This window comes from Brienomyrus brachyistius, chromosome 3 (assembly GCF_023856365.1).
Source record: "Brienomyrus brachyistius isolate T26 chromosome 3, BBRACH_0.4, whole genome shotgun sequence".
NCBI lineage: Eukaryota > Metazoa > Chordata > Actinopteri > Osteoglossiformes > Mormyridae > Brienomyrus > Brienomyrus brachyistius.
Window position 1 is genome coordinate 11,955,469 of NC_064535.1, and position 13,308 is coordinate 11,968,776.

Consider the following 13,308-nt stretch of genomic DNA (forward strand, 5'->3'; position numbering starts at 1 on the left):
ATTATATGTAATGCTGACAAACCAGGACAGCAACACAGAGTGCAGTGAGAATGTGTATTTGCATTAAGGCTGTCACTGTCAATATCAATAATAGTGACCCACCGATTAATCTGACGATCCATCGAGTAATTGTATATAATATAATGTAATATTATATAATATAATGTAATATAATAAGCATGAGGCAGGAATAACAAACCAAAGCAGGGTGCGCACTCAGAGACACATACTGTCAGCTTAAGTACACCAGTTCATTTAAGTTGCATGTATTTGGACAGTGGAAGGAACCCGGAGGATGTACAGAAAAGCCGCCAAACACGCTAAACATGCAAACTCCACACACACAAAGAAGCAGTGTGTGGCAATACGGCGACCCACCGTGCCACTCTACTGCCCTGACAGGCTCGCACGACGTGCCATGTTAATATCAACATGGCATTTCCAGCACAAGCAGCTGTCACATGCCACAGACCGTGAGTCTGCTGGGTTCGAGCTTCAATAAGGTGCCCTAAAACATTTTTTTAACTCAGTCACTGGAAAGAAAAACCTGGAAAGACTTATTTTAGTGATGGTTCCATTTCAAAGCTGTATAGTATATGTGAAAATAAATAAATAAAATCAGTCTAAAGTTTACCACAGGTGCTTCCGCAGGTGTGTTGTGTATTAGAAGGTCTGGCATGACAATCACGCTTTCAGTCTCTAATGCTCATGCAAGAAATCTTACAGCAAATCGATATTCTTCCATTATAAACCTAAAGTTAGCTACACTTAAAGCGTCGGGTTAGATTGTAAACCATGCAGAATATTTACAAGGTAATAATACTTAAATACATGCAAATGCGTGTGCAGGCTTGTCACAAATTGAAAATCTCACGCCAGCCAGTTGACCAAAGTTGGCCACCCTGTATTACGCAAGATGATGCAACTAAGTGACGGGGCTGACCTTCGTTTTAGCAGCGATTATTCTGACAGAGGGGTTGTAGAAAGTAAATTACGCAAAATAATGTAAGTCAACGTGATGACAAAGACTAGGCTACTCCGCGAGGCCAAGCGGCACATATCTATGGTTAACCTTGGATTACTCATTTTCCCCAATGACGACTTTTAAGATTTACTTGCATTACAGTCGTTCTGTGGTGATATTTAAGTTCTGCTTTGCAATACTTACACTGCATTTTCATTCATTTTTAATGTGAATTAAATTATTTGGGACCACATACACGATGTGCGTCTTCCTTCCACCACGTTGCCGAATCATCAAGGAGGAAAATTTTTAAATCAATGCTTTTTAATAATCAAGTAATTAGGTTTAATGGAGTAATCGCGACAGCTCTAAATTTACATATACACTGATCAGCCATAACATTAAAACGACCTGCCTAATATTATGTAGGTTCCCCATATGCCACCAAAACAACTCTGAGCTGTTCCACAAGACCTCAGAGGGTGTCCTGTGGTATCTGCCACCATTCCTGGGCATTATCCTGCTGCAAGAGGCCGCTGCCATTGGGCAATACCATTCCCATGGGGGGTGTACTTGGTCTGCAGCAATGTTTAGGTAGGTGGTACATGCCAAAGTAACATCCACATGAATGCCAGGACTCCAAGCTTAACATTGCCCAGAACATTGCACTGCCTCTGCGGACTTGGATCTTTCCATAGTTCATCCTGGTGCCATATCTTCTCCAAGTAAAGGATGCACACGCACCCAGCCGTCCACATGATGTAACAGAAAACGTGACTCATCAAACCAGACCACCTTCTTCCATTGATCCATGGTCCAGTTCTGATGCTCACTTGCCTATTGTGAGCACTTTTGCCGGTGGACAGGGGTCAGCATGGGCACTCTGACTTGTCTGCGGCTAGACAGCCCCATATGCAGTAAGCTGCGATGCACTGTGTGTTGTAATACCTTTCCATCATAGCCAGCATTAACTTTTTTAACAATCTGTACTACGGAAATTTGTGTTTCTGGGCATACAGCAACTCTGGATATAACGGACTGTGGACATAATTTTGCCAGGTCCTTTGAAGTCCGTTATAAATGGATTTCACTTTACTTCTGAATTGCAGACTCTCCATCTTTTAAAGCTGATGCGTGGCAGCATTTTGGTTTCCCTGTTTTAAGAAATAAGAGTGAAAAAGAAACTGACACACACTATTTGCAACGGTCCGCTACATTATGAAAAACTCATCTGATACAAGAAGCCATTTGGCACATCACCACCCAGAAAAGCTCTGCAAGAAAAAGGCTGCAGCCAAACCAAATGACACTTTAAGAAACTTTTGTTGCCCGACTTGCCCATAATAATCCGAGAGCCGAAGAAATTACTAGATGCATCGGTGAGTATTGCAGCAAAAGACATAAGGCCATTCTGAGCGTTTTAAAATGATGGATTTCGGAGTTTAATAAATGTGCTGCAGCCAAAGTACACCTAACCACCGCGGCCAAACTTTAGTCGCACAGTGATACCATCTTTGTACCAACAGACAAAAGTTAAGGTGAAAGAGAAGCTTAAAGAAGCAGAGTGCATCTCGCTAACTACACATGGGTGGACTTCACGAGCTACTCAAGGCTATATTTCAGTCACGGCTCACGCAATTGACTAGTGATGGCAAATGAAGTTTCGTGGTACAACCACCTCTTTACTCACCACATACTGGACTAAACATAGCAGAGGTGCTGAAATCGTGGGAACTCGCTGTGACAAATAGACGTGATCGTCACAGCATTGCAGTTGCTGCGGATAACGCGCAAAACATGGAAGTGGCAGTGAGAGGCCGGGCAGTCCCTGCACATAAAATGCTTTCCACATGCTTTAAACCTTGCTTCACATGCAGGTCTGAACGTAAGCCGTGTTAGCCGCTAGCTTGGTCGAGTAAGGGGGGGTAGTATCGTTTTTTCACCGCAGTCCTACTGCCTCCGCCGTATTGGCCACCAAACAGAGAATGTTAAAGCTGTCAATGCATGAGCTGATCGTGGATGTGGTCACACAATGGAGCCGCTCGCTTGACATGATAGAGCAGCGGTGGCCAATCTTATCCGCAAAGAGCCGGTGTGTGTGCAGGTTTTAGGGATAATCTATAGGTCAGCTGTTCAAACCCAGGTGTGAGGACTCTTCAGCCAATCAGTCCTCTAATTAGTAATCTAATTAGGAACTTGCAGCGAGAACCAGTATACACACTGGCCCTTTGCGGATAAGACTGGCCACCCCTATGCTGGAGCGCTACCTGCAGCAACAACATATGAAGCACATGAAAGAACAGAACATGTCACTGTGCGATAAGGACTCTATCACAATCGTCCAAATGAAGAGCCACACTGAAGGACTTGACTGATCGATACGAAGGGGAGCAAATCTCTCAATCCCAGCCACCTGTGAGGTGAGACAGTAAGAGTGTGAGAGTTTTCTACAGCAGGGGATATTATAAATGCCCAGAGATCCCAGCTTCTATCTGAAAATGTGGACATGCCCATAGTTTTAAAAAAGAACATGTCTGATAAATGAATTAATGTTTTTGTTTAAGTTTACTTACCTGAAAAGCTACAGTACACTTGACATTTTATTTCAGGGTCAGATCTCCCTGTTTGTTTAATTGTTATATGTGACATTTAGTGGCACTAAGAAAATGCATATTTTTTTGCAATGGATAAAACACTGGATGTTCCTGTTTTGGCCTGTTACAAATACCTGCCCTGCCAGTGTGACTTGTTTTGATTAAAAGATTGAGCTGCTGCGGTAATAATTAATAGTTCTGTTTTATTTTATATTTACATGCATTGTTCAGTCATTCATTGCAAAGGACAATTACTGCTAAGTTCTGGCAAATGCTTACGGTCATAGCAGGATATTTTAGTAATGAAGAAAAACGGAAGCGCTTTATGTTAAAAGGAAGAACTAATTTGATATAAACTTGTTGATTATTAAACAAGTTTCTCCCATTTTAATATTGTGATAAATATCGTATTGTGGACCTTTTATCATGATATTATCATACCACAAGTCTTTGGTATTGTTACATCCTTATTGTCTAGCCATCACAATTTGGCCTTTATCAAAGTCATTCAGATCCTTACGCTTGCCCATCTTTCCTGCTTCCATCACATCATCTTCAAGAACTGACTGTTTACTTGTCTAATATATAATGGCATCATTGTAACAAGATAATCAATGTTATTCGCTTCACCTCTCAGGGGTTTTAATGTTATGGCTGATCAGTGGAGTAGTTTCACAAATAACGAATAATAAAAAATTTAAATGACGACACCAAAAAAAACTAATCAGAGGGCTGTACGGAACAGTACAAGCTGACAGCTGTGCACCCTTTATTTACAGCACAAGGCAATGACTGAAGTTCGGATACTTGACATGTAAGACCTGCAGTGAGCTACTTTTGCTTATGTTAGAATCAGATTTATTGTACTCAAGATGCTGAAAGGAATACCAAGAGACACACTGTCTGTTTTCTGAGTTGACAGTTGAGGTGCTTAATTAACAACGTCTTCAATGTGTCGCTTCACTTGGTGACAGGCATCCAGATGATCTACTGGCAACCCTTGCAGGAATGTATCTCAAACCACAATCATTGTTTAAATTACTGAGTAATTGGAGGATGGTGAAACCTATAAATACAGATAAATATTCAACACAGCAGACACTGGACGCAGCGGATGAAGCCGCACCTCAGAAGGAGAAAAACATCACCAGGTCTTTCCTGTTCATGAGTCAACCAACCTCCCCTGAATGGACCATGTTCAAGGATTCAATTGTTGCAGTGAATGAAAAGAGCTGCAGCCAGAATGCGGTTTATGTTTGTCAGGGAGTTAAGCCTAGGAGCCACTGGTGGAACCTGTCAAGTCAGAGGCCTCCAGAGGCAGCTGAATGTAGCAAGCTCCAGCTAAGGTATTCGGGGAGAGAGTATCAGTTGGCTCGAAAAACTTTTTAGCAAACTGTTCAAAACCTTAAGACATGACCTTACTCAAGCCGAGTCCAGATCGGATGAGGAAGTGTTGAGCAGTGTAAAGCAGTGTTTCCTAACCCAATCCTCGGGGAACCTCGGACAGTCCACGTTATTGCTTCCTCTCAGCTCCCAGCGCACCTGTACTAAGTATTCGGTGTTCCTGATTGGCTGGGAGGGAGCAAAAACATGGACTGTCCGGGGTTCCCCGAGGACTGGGTTGGGAAACACTGGTCTAAAGAACACCTAGAGGCAGGAGGCGGTGTTGGAGACTTCTAGTGCCTTGGAGTCTACAGAATGCATGAATATCGTGAGAGCTGTGTGAACATCCTTGGCACAAAATCCAAGGCTCGCACTGGAATGGTGTCGGATTTGGGGGTCTATAAATGCCATCCCTGCTATTTGCAGATGATGTTATGCTTTTGGCCTCCTCAACCAAATAAAATCTGAATCTCCAGCACGCTAAGTGTGAAAGGGGTAAGGATCAGCACCTCCAAATATATGGTATCGTCTTGGAAAAGAGTGGATTGCTCCACAAGACTTGCACTTTACTGGTCATTCTACGTTCCTGTCCAAACCTATAGTCATGAACTTGAGTAATAACAAAACGAACAACAACAGATGCACAAGTAGGGTTACTGGACTCACTCCCAGTGATTAGGATCAATAGGAGTAACTCTTATAAGGATTCAAACTGGACAATTCCCAAGAGAGCTGTTCCAGGTAAAACTGGACCAGGTGGAGACCCTGAAGCACGCTGTGGACATGCCAGAGGAATTGCATCTCCAAGCTAGTTTAGGAATATCTAGGGATGACCCAGAAGGAGCACGGGTCTGTCACAATGGAAGATGACGTCTGGTCCGACCTGTCCAACATGTTCCTCCCACAAGAAGCCAGAAGAAAATGATGATGGCATTAAAACTGCGTGTGTGACTGAACATAAAACAGCCTGAGACCTGGCACTCCCTGGGTGCCTGAGAGTCACGGCAGTATGAGGTGTGGAATCACTGAAAAGCGACATCGTCTGTAACCTGGTTATCCTGCTATACTACTAGCAGGTCGAGTGGGGTTGGGGCGGGAAGTAATGAATAAGCTGGTCCACAACTTGGTTCTTTCCCTGACCTGCAATATGAAATTAAGAACCGCATTATGAACCACAGTGTTAGTTTGTACCTATGGTCCATAGCTGTGTGTGCGTCATGCTTCATCTGCCAGCTAGCAGATACACCGTCAATTCCAACTTTTACAAGCAGATATACACCAACTTACAATGTTGTGAAGCAAGTACATTTCACTGGCGGAAGACGGAATGGAAAATATAATTAGGGCTTCATGATAGAAAAACTGAAGAAAAACAGAACAGCAGCAGGAAATCATGACCCTGTTACTCAAGATAATCCCCAGACTTTGTAGTAAGCAGTTTAATCTAGGAAGTATTTTCTTCTACTGAGCTCCACCCACCAATCGAATCACTGTGCAAAAGATACAAGAATGAGCACCCAAGCGATTTCATTGTGAACAATAAAGAATGTCTTCTACTCCCATTATATTTGATATAAGACTGACATTTCTATGGCCGATACCTCCAGAACTAGGCAACTCCCAGCAGAACAACTCAGAGGGGTAGATAGCACTAAAGCACCTCTAAAACATATCTTTTTCAGTTTTGGGATGAACTGGCCATTTAATAATTCACTCGCACTCCTTGTCAAAGGGCATCTCATCAGTATATCACTTAAATGTTGAAAGGAAAGTAAAGACCTGGCATATTTTTTTTTCAGGTAATCAGGCACATTGCTCAGGATACAAAAGCAGGGCACCAAAAAAGCAAGGCATCGAAATGGGGTGCAGATCTGACCATTAAATGCTACCTGCTGCCCATGTTACAGTGGTTAGTAATGCCGAAAAACCGAAACTATAACTTACAACTTAGTGGCTAATTCAGAATGCTTCTTAATCAACCGAGGTTAGCACTACTGCCAGGAGCTATGGTGCACTGACCTGTCCAGCGCCCCCTGCAGGTGTTCATGGGACACATCAAAGTAGTAGTTGGTGTGCTCCCCACTGGTGAAGGCATTGGAACTGCCTGCATGCTCGTTGAGAAACTGGCTGTATTCATTCTCCTTTGGGTACTTCTCTGTACCCAGGAACAGCATGTGCTCACAGAAGTGGGCCAGGCCTGATATATTGGGAGGGTCAGAGAGTGATCCTGCGGGAGAGACAAGGAGTCAACAAGTGGCATCACATTTATTCACAAATTATTTAGGTCTTCTTAGCCCAAAGCTTATCTGATTAGTTATTACACAAGGTGGAGCAGTCTAGACGACAAGTTACATTCTACACATCGCGATCCTCAAGGTCCGAGCTCTGCTGATTTTCCAGCCTTCCTTTACCTGTGAGCCAGGTGGGACGCCTCTGTGCCCAATCAGGGTCAGTAATCATTAAACTAACTACCTGGGAGGACGGAAAACAAGGCCTGGATCTGGAATCGAGGTCCAGCTTTGAAGAGCCCTGTTCTACACCCTTGGTATTAAACTGATGTTTTTTTTGTCACCACCCTAAGAAATATCACAATCAATCTCATTTAGTAAGACACATTTTACCTAATTCGGCTATTATTTCAGGTGCCGTTTAACCCAAAAGGATCATCATAGCATTCCACAAACAAAATGCATCACTAGAGGAAAAAATCAAACAGATTTTTAAGCAAGAGAAAACACCAGCAGTTTACCGCCTTTAGAATGATAAATTAATATTTCTAGTTTTTGAAAAGTATGCTTAACATAAAGGTTCTCCCCATTTAGATAGAAGCAAACTGTTAATTTAATTAATAAATATCAGATGAAAAATACAGGCAAAGCCTGCAGCTAAACTACTGTAAGAATAAAATCTGTTTACAACATATTTAGCGTTCTCTCTAACACAACACAAGGTTGCAAAGTACAAAACTGCATTCTGAGTGTGAACTAAAATCAAACAATAATTGGTTATTTTATACAATGGAAAATCAAATCAATCCCATTTGTTAGAAATGGCAAACCCATGCTTCTTGCTCTAACCAAACTAAACCTAAGCTAAATGTTCTATTAAGTCAGTTTCACCATTAACAAAAACCAGACGAAATAAGGTTGGAACCTGCGAAAATATTGTAGAATATACTTCATAATGTATAAAAAGGGATCTTTGACGGGTGAGATCTGGTCCTAAAGCATTATATTTTGTGAGGCTGCCAGCAAAAGTCTTTACACGTCAATACTAGTGCACTGCATTTCACACTGTAACCCTTACTGGGTGGAAGAATAAACAATGATAGTTTAACCCAGTGCACCATTTAACTTTTAATTTTTTTTGTATACCGTTATTGCACTGACTGACATCCTGGGTTCAATTTTGCAAAAATATGACTTAAATAAATAAAAGATAAACAGGAAAAATAAATGCTAGAAGATCTCGAAAAGGACTGAAAATAGAAACAAGACACCGAATATTCACCAATATGCCTACATGTCTGAAAGGACAGCAGAGTTTACACCCTACAGCTGTGCCAAGTGATGATGTCAGCAGAGAGCACAGCCTCCCTGCTGGGGCCAGGTCCTTTAAATTTAAAAAGTAGAATGTATTCAACATGCAGCCATTACACCTGTGAGAGACGTCTATCTTTTGCCCTAAAGGAAAAGAAAATAAATCAAAAGTACTTCATAAGTAGTATTTCCATCCCTGGGGCACTACACTAAAAATATACCAGGAGCGTTCCTGACTATTTTTGTGCTGGGGGTGGTCTTGAGAGAGTACTGTCAGGAATTATGGGTAAATATAAAAAGCATCGGGGGGGGGGGGGTAAGGATGCAGGAAGTAAGGTAAAGTAGGTCAGACAGCAGTAAGAATGATGACTGGCATACCGATATGGACATCCAATGCAGCAGAGGATTTGTCTGTGGTGGGGTCGCTGACGAGCATCGCTTTCAGGCCGTTGGTGAACTCCAGACCCCTGTAGACCCGTTTGTCCTCTGGGGATCGGATGATGTCGCTCACCACCCTGCGTAATGCTGGGTCTGTCATCCTGAGCTGCTGGGGTGCTTTCTGTCTACAGCCAGTGAGGAAAATACAGTAAACAATACCTGTGACAAGAACATCTTTAATACAGCTTTTATAGAGATCCAAACACACACTAGGATGAATATCGAAATGTGGGTTATTTGTTGTGTTCCAGCACGCATGTAACTAAATTCATTCATTGAATAGAGTACCACCACCTGATTTCTACAGATAAACAGTGATTAACTTGAAAATCCCCTGAACTTACAACTGAGCTTACCTATAGCTAACTGTCATAGCGGTTAATCATTTTGCTGTGACTATTCCGCGCTGAAGCATGCCTATAATCCCATTTGGGGCTGCCCTTTGCCCACAATACACGTCATATTCATTCTGCCACCATAGAATTCTCCATGACAGGCTACACTCCAATAACAGCCCCATACATTTACACAGAGGCCTACCATCGGAGATCTCACATCATCACAACCACAATATTACACACGTCACTGTGGATCTAGTGCAGACACAGTACCGAGCAAAGCAGCCCAGACGCTGGTCAGCCTGATAAAATTGATTGAACCTAAACAGAATCAAAATGAGGTCCTAGCAAAGCACATTATTAGAAGCAAGAATGCATGCAAAATGCATTTAAAACCAAGCTGTTTTAGATCAAAAAGACAACTGGCTTTACATCAGTCATCGGTCTATGGAAGTCCAGACAACAAACCATAAAGGTGATGAAGAAGAGGAGGAGGAAAAAACACCATAACCCACAGACTTTTTCACAAAGATAATTACTTGTAAACTATATTTTAAGACAAGGAATTTTGGAATTTTTTTATTTATAATATTTAAAACGATCACACCTATAATGCTGCGTGGCATCAAGATTACTTCCGCAGCCTCAAGATCAGACAGCTGATCTCAGTTAAGAGTCCTTCACTTGACCTTCAATAATTAATTCAGACTAGACAATCGAGCAGACCAGCTAAAAGGATCGAATCCGCATGGAAGGGAGAAGGAGATGAGGCATTACAGGAACTGTAATACAACACTCAGACACCAATGTATACACATCGACAGAAAACATTCTGAATAAAACCTCAGCTTTATTTTATTCTGTTGTAATTTATTACTTGCTGCACGCAAATGGGGGGAAGTCGCACATATTACACATATGTACAAATAAGTTGTATTTTGCACAGCAAAAACGCCCTTGTCATAACTCCCACAACACAAATTCCTTAGACCTGTTTTATAAGAATATGTTCGTGTCAACCAAAAATTTAATACTACAATACTGAAACAATGCTTAGACTTATTCTAGCGGCCTATTATGTACTTAATCTTTTGTAAAATCATCCCATAGGTGCATTTGAGAGTTTGAGAATGTATTTTGACAACTGATCGCTGAACTATTAAAAGTGACCCCGAAACGACGCCGAAAGTGTACAATATTACCACAAAACGCGCAAGACACTCGATGGTTTAATATAGCACTTTCACTACATGATGACAGAGATAGAAACAAACAAGTTTAACCTATTCACCATTAAAACCTAAACCTTCCAATCGTAACCTTTATACTCATGTAGTCAAACCATACTGATTCCATTATGCTCCTCATATAATAACAGAATCACCAATAAAAATAGGCTCATTGCGGACTAATATTATACACTGGCAACACACATTTCTAAATGTTTCCCAAACATGTATAAATTACATACAAAACCTATTCTATGATTGCACCGGATACAATTAAGAAAACAGCTTAATATTTCAGCCGGCTACATAATTAGGCAGTTATAAAAGTAAGCAGCCAAAGAAGATTGTATTACCTTTGTCGTCTGTGTTGACAAGTAATTGGCTAACAAAGTAGTATTTGTCTTTAAGGGATTATAAACATCTGTAAATCCTCATTAGCAAACAAGCATCCATGGGACTGTTCCCAGTAGGCTGGGGTTAGGAAGGCTACAAAAAAAAAAGCTAACATGAGCACAAAGGGCATGAAAATTGTATGCGTTTTAACTACTCCGTGGCTATCGTTAAATATTAAAAAGCAAATCGCCGCCGTCAAGATCTGCACTATGGGTTGGAAACTGAACAGCGTGCGAGGCCGGCCTTGCCACCCAGAACGAGGGATCACACCGGTCAGCAAAAACAGTGCGGCTTGAAATCACCAATCAACTACATTTTCAACCCCTGGAAACGCTATGGCCAGCCTTTAGTTCCCCGCGTGTTCATGCGATACAGCGGAATACTAAACGTCGTTCGGAGAGCGGAAAAAGACACATGTTACGACAATTTTATCTGCTCGATTATGTGCGATCTTCGCGAAATGCGGCCAGCTGTAAGTGCACCAAAGTGCAGCTAACGGCTAAATTAGTTAGCATCATTCAACTTCAGCAGAAAACGTATACCCAAGAGCAGATAGCCATAAAGACGTACTTAAACATACCGGGAAGCTGATGATGCTCCGACCTTTGGCTGTCTATCACTTACCCCAAATCAGGCAGAATATATGAGTACTTTCTAGTTAACGGAAGGTATTTCGTAAACCGGGCCCGTCGGCTAACACATTGCTGCATACTTCAGTCACCGACAAAAAAAAAACATTGTCTAAAACGTACAGCACCATGACCTCAAGACAAACTCAATCGATTTCAGAATCTTTCCTTTTGATTAAAATCTGACTTCTTTCATTAAACCCATTTATGTCGTTGGTTTCTATTTAAATATTTAACACAATTGGGTTTGCCTTTCGAAACGATGCTTACACATCTTCTATAAGATTAATACGTTGACTCAAATTGATTAATACGCCTGTTCCATTACAATGTAGTTGACGTAAATGGTGTGACCCAATGCAAATATTGTTTACTTAACCCGGTAAAGAGTTGGCAAACTGGAATTTACATTTTTTATACAGAGAGTTATGTTATTCTTGTGGACTGATTTCTCTTGGAAATTACTCAGTAAAAAGATTAGCTTAGTAAATTTAACAGCCCGCTGTCATCTATGATTCGTGGCTAGTCATTTGTAGAAAGTTCGTTTGGTATTACACGTCAACTAAGGAAAAGTAAATGTTTTTATTATCTTATTAAATAAACCGTATTTATAACTTTAGTTGTGTAGCTTATTACTACTGAGGCAGGAGAACAGACTAATCAATGAAGATAGCGACATTTAGCAAATACCTCTGCCCACACAGACCCGCTTTTTGGGGAAATACCAGCCTGCGGCAAAACTCAAATCTACAACCTCAAAAAAGAAAAAATGCAGAACTCCAAAATATATTAGCTATTTGTTGTCATATTTTTTTCATTACTGTCATTGGTAACGGCCATTTGTTGTTTTATGTGCTATACATTTTTCTCCCTTTGGTCAATAAATTTCGAATGGACCTTAATTATGAGTCTGAATACTAGCGCTTTGTGACTTTTTGACTTACACAATTTCCTGTCATAGACTGCATTTCCCATTCTTAAATAAGGTTAAGGCATGCATTGTATATTTTATCATGCGTAGGGTACTTGTTATAAGAATTACTCCAATATCGATTCAAACCTCAAAACACAAAGCCAGAGGAATACTGCTAACAATTCTAATGTAGATGAATACTCAGTACAGTGTTAGGAATATGCTTACTCATTCTTAACTGGAACATTGTCATGCCAAGGCTAGCGAAATAGTTGATCGAATCTATTATAAATACACAATCAGCGACATCTAGCGACCACTAACAGTAAAGCTTAAAAGTACTGTCAGATTCCATTTACCCCAGAAATTTTACGTTGTGCTATTTCATGGCTGTTAGGATTAAATTTTTCTGATTCCATAAAATCATAATCCTCAGTTAATTAATTGTTTTCCACAGCCAAAATATAATGGTAGCCCTATTACAAATATTTCTATTGGCGACTGAATCAAAAACATAATTTCATGGCAACTAGCATCATTTCTTAAAATGAAAAATATTGGGCCTGAATGAAACACCTGAATTCAATGATTAGGACGTGTGTCCCGATACTTTTGCCATATAGTGTAAGATAATTCCACTGTCCCACTGAAAGTGTTTAATCACTAGTATATATATATATATACTAGTGATTAAACACTTTCAGTGGGACAGTGGAATTATCTTACACTATATGGCAAAAGTATCGGGACACACGTCCTAATCATTGAATTCAGGTGTTTCATTCAGGCCCAATGCCACAGATGTATAAAATCAAGCACCTAACCATGCAGTCAAGTTTAAGAATATTCATGAAAAAATGGGTCATGCTGAAGAGTTCAGTGAATTCA

The 13,308-nt window shown here is 40.8% G+C and overlaps 1 protein-coding gene across 7 annotated transcripts in view; it reads right to left on the reverse strand.

Annotated features, from left to right (window-relative positions):
- The window catches only part of ide (insulin-degrading enzyme), a 42,426-nt gene extending 30,769 nt beyond the window's left edge, over nt 1-11,657 (reverse strand). For 2 of the 7 annotated variants that reach the window (XM_049009711.1, XM_049009710.1), the window contains exons 1-3: nt 11,503-11,657; nt 8,859-9,043; nt 6,961-7,168 (exon numbers count right to left, since the gene is read on the reverse strand). In XM_049009711.1, the coding sequence (XP_048865668.1) occupies nt 6,961-7,168; nt 8,859-9,043; nt 11,503-11,588 (479 nt within the window). In that variant the 5' untranslated portion in view covers nt 11,589-11,657. Of the gene's footprint in view, nt 1-6,960; nt 7,169-8,858; nt 9,044-10,838; nt 10,972-11,458 lie in introns of all 7 variants that reach the window. The other 5 variants (XM_049009714.1, XM_049009715.1, XM_049009712.1 and 2 more) reach the window with 5 other exon arrangements.
- Nucleotides 11,658-13,308: the final 1,651 nt, after the last annotated feature.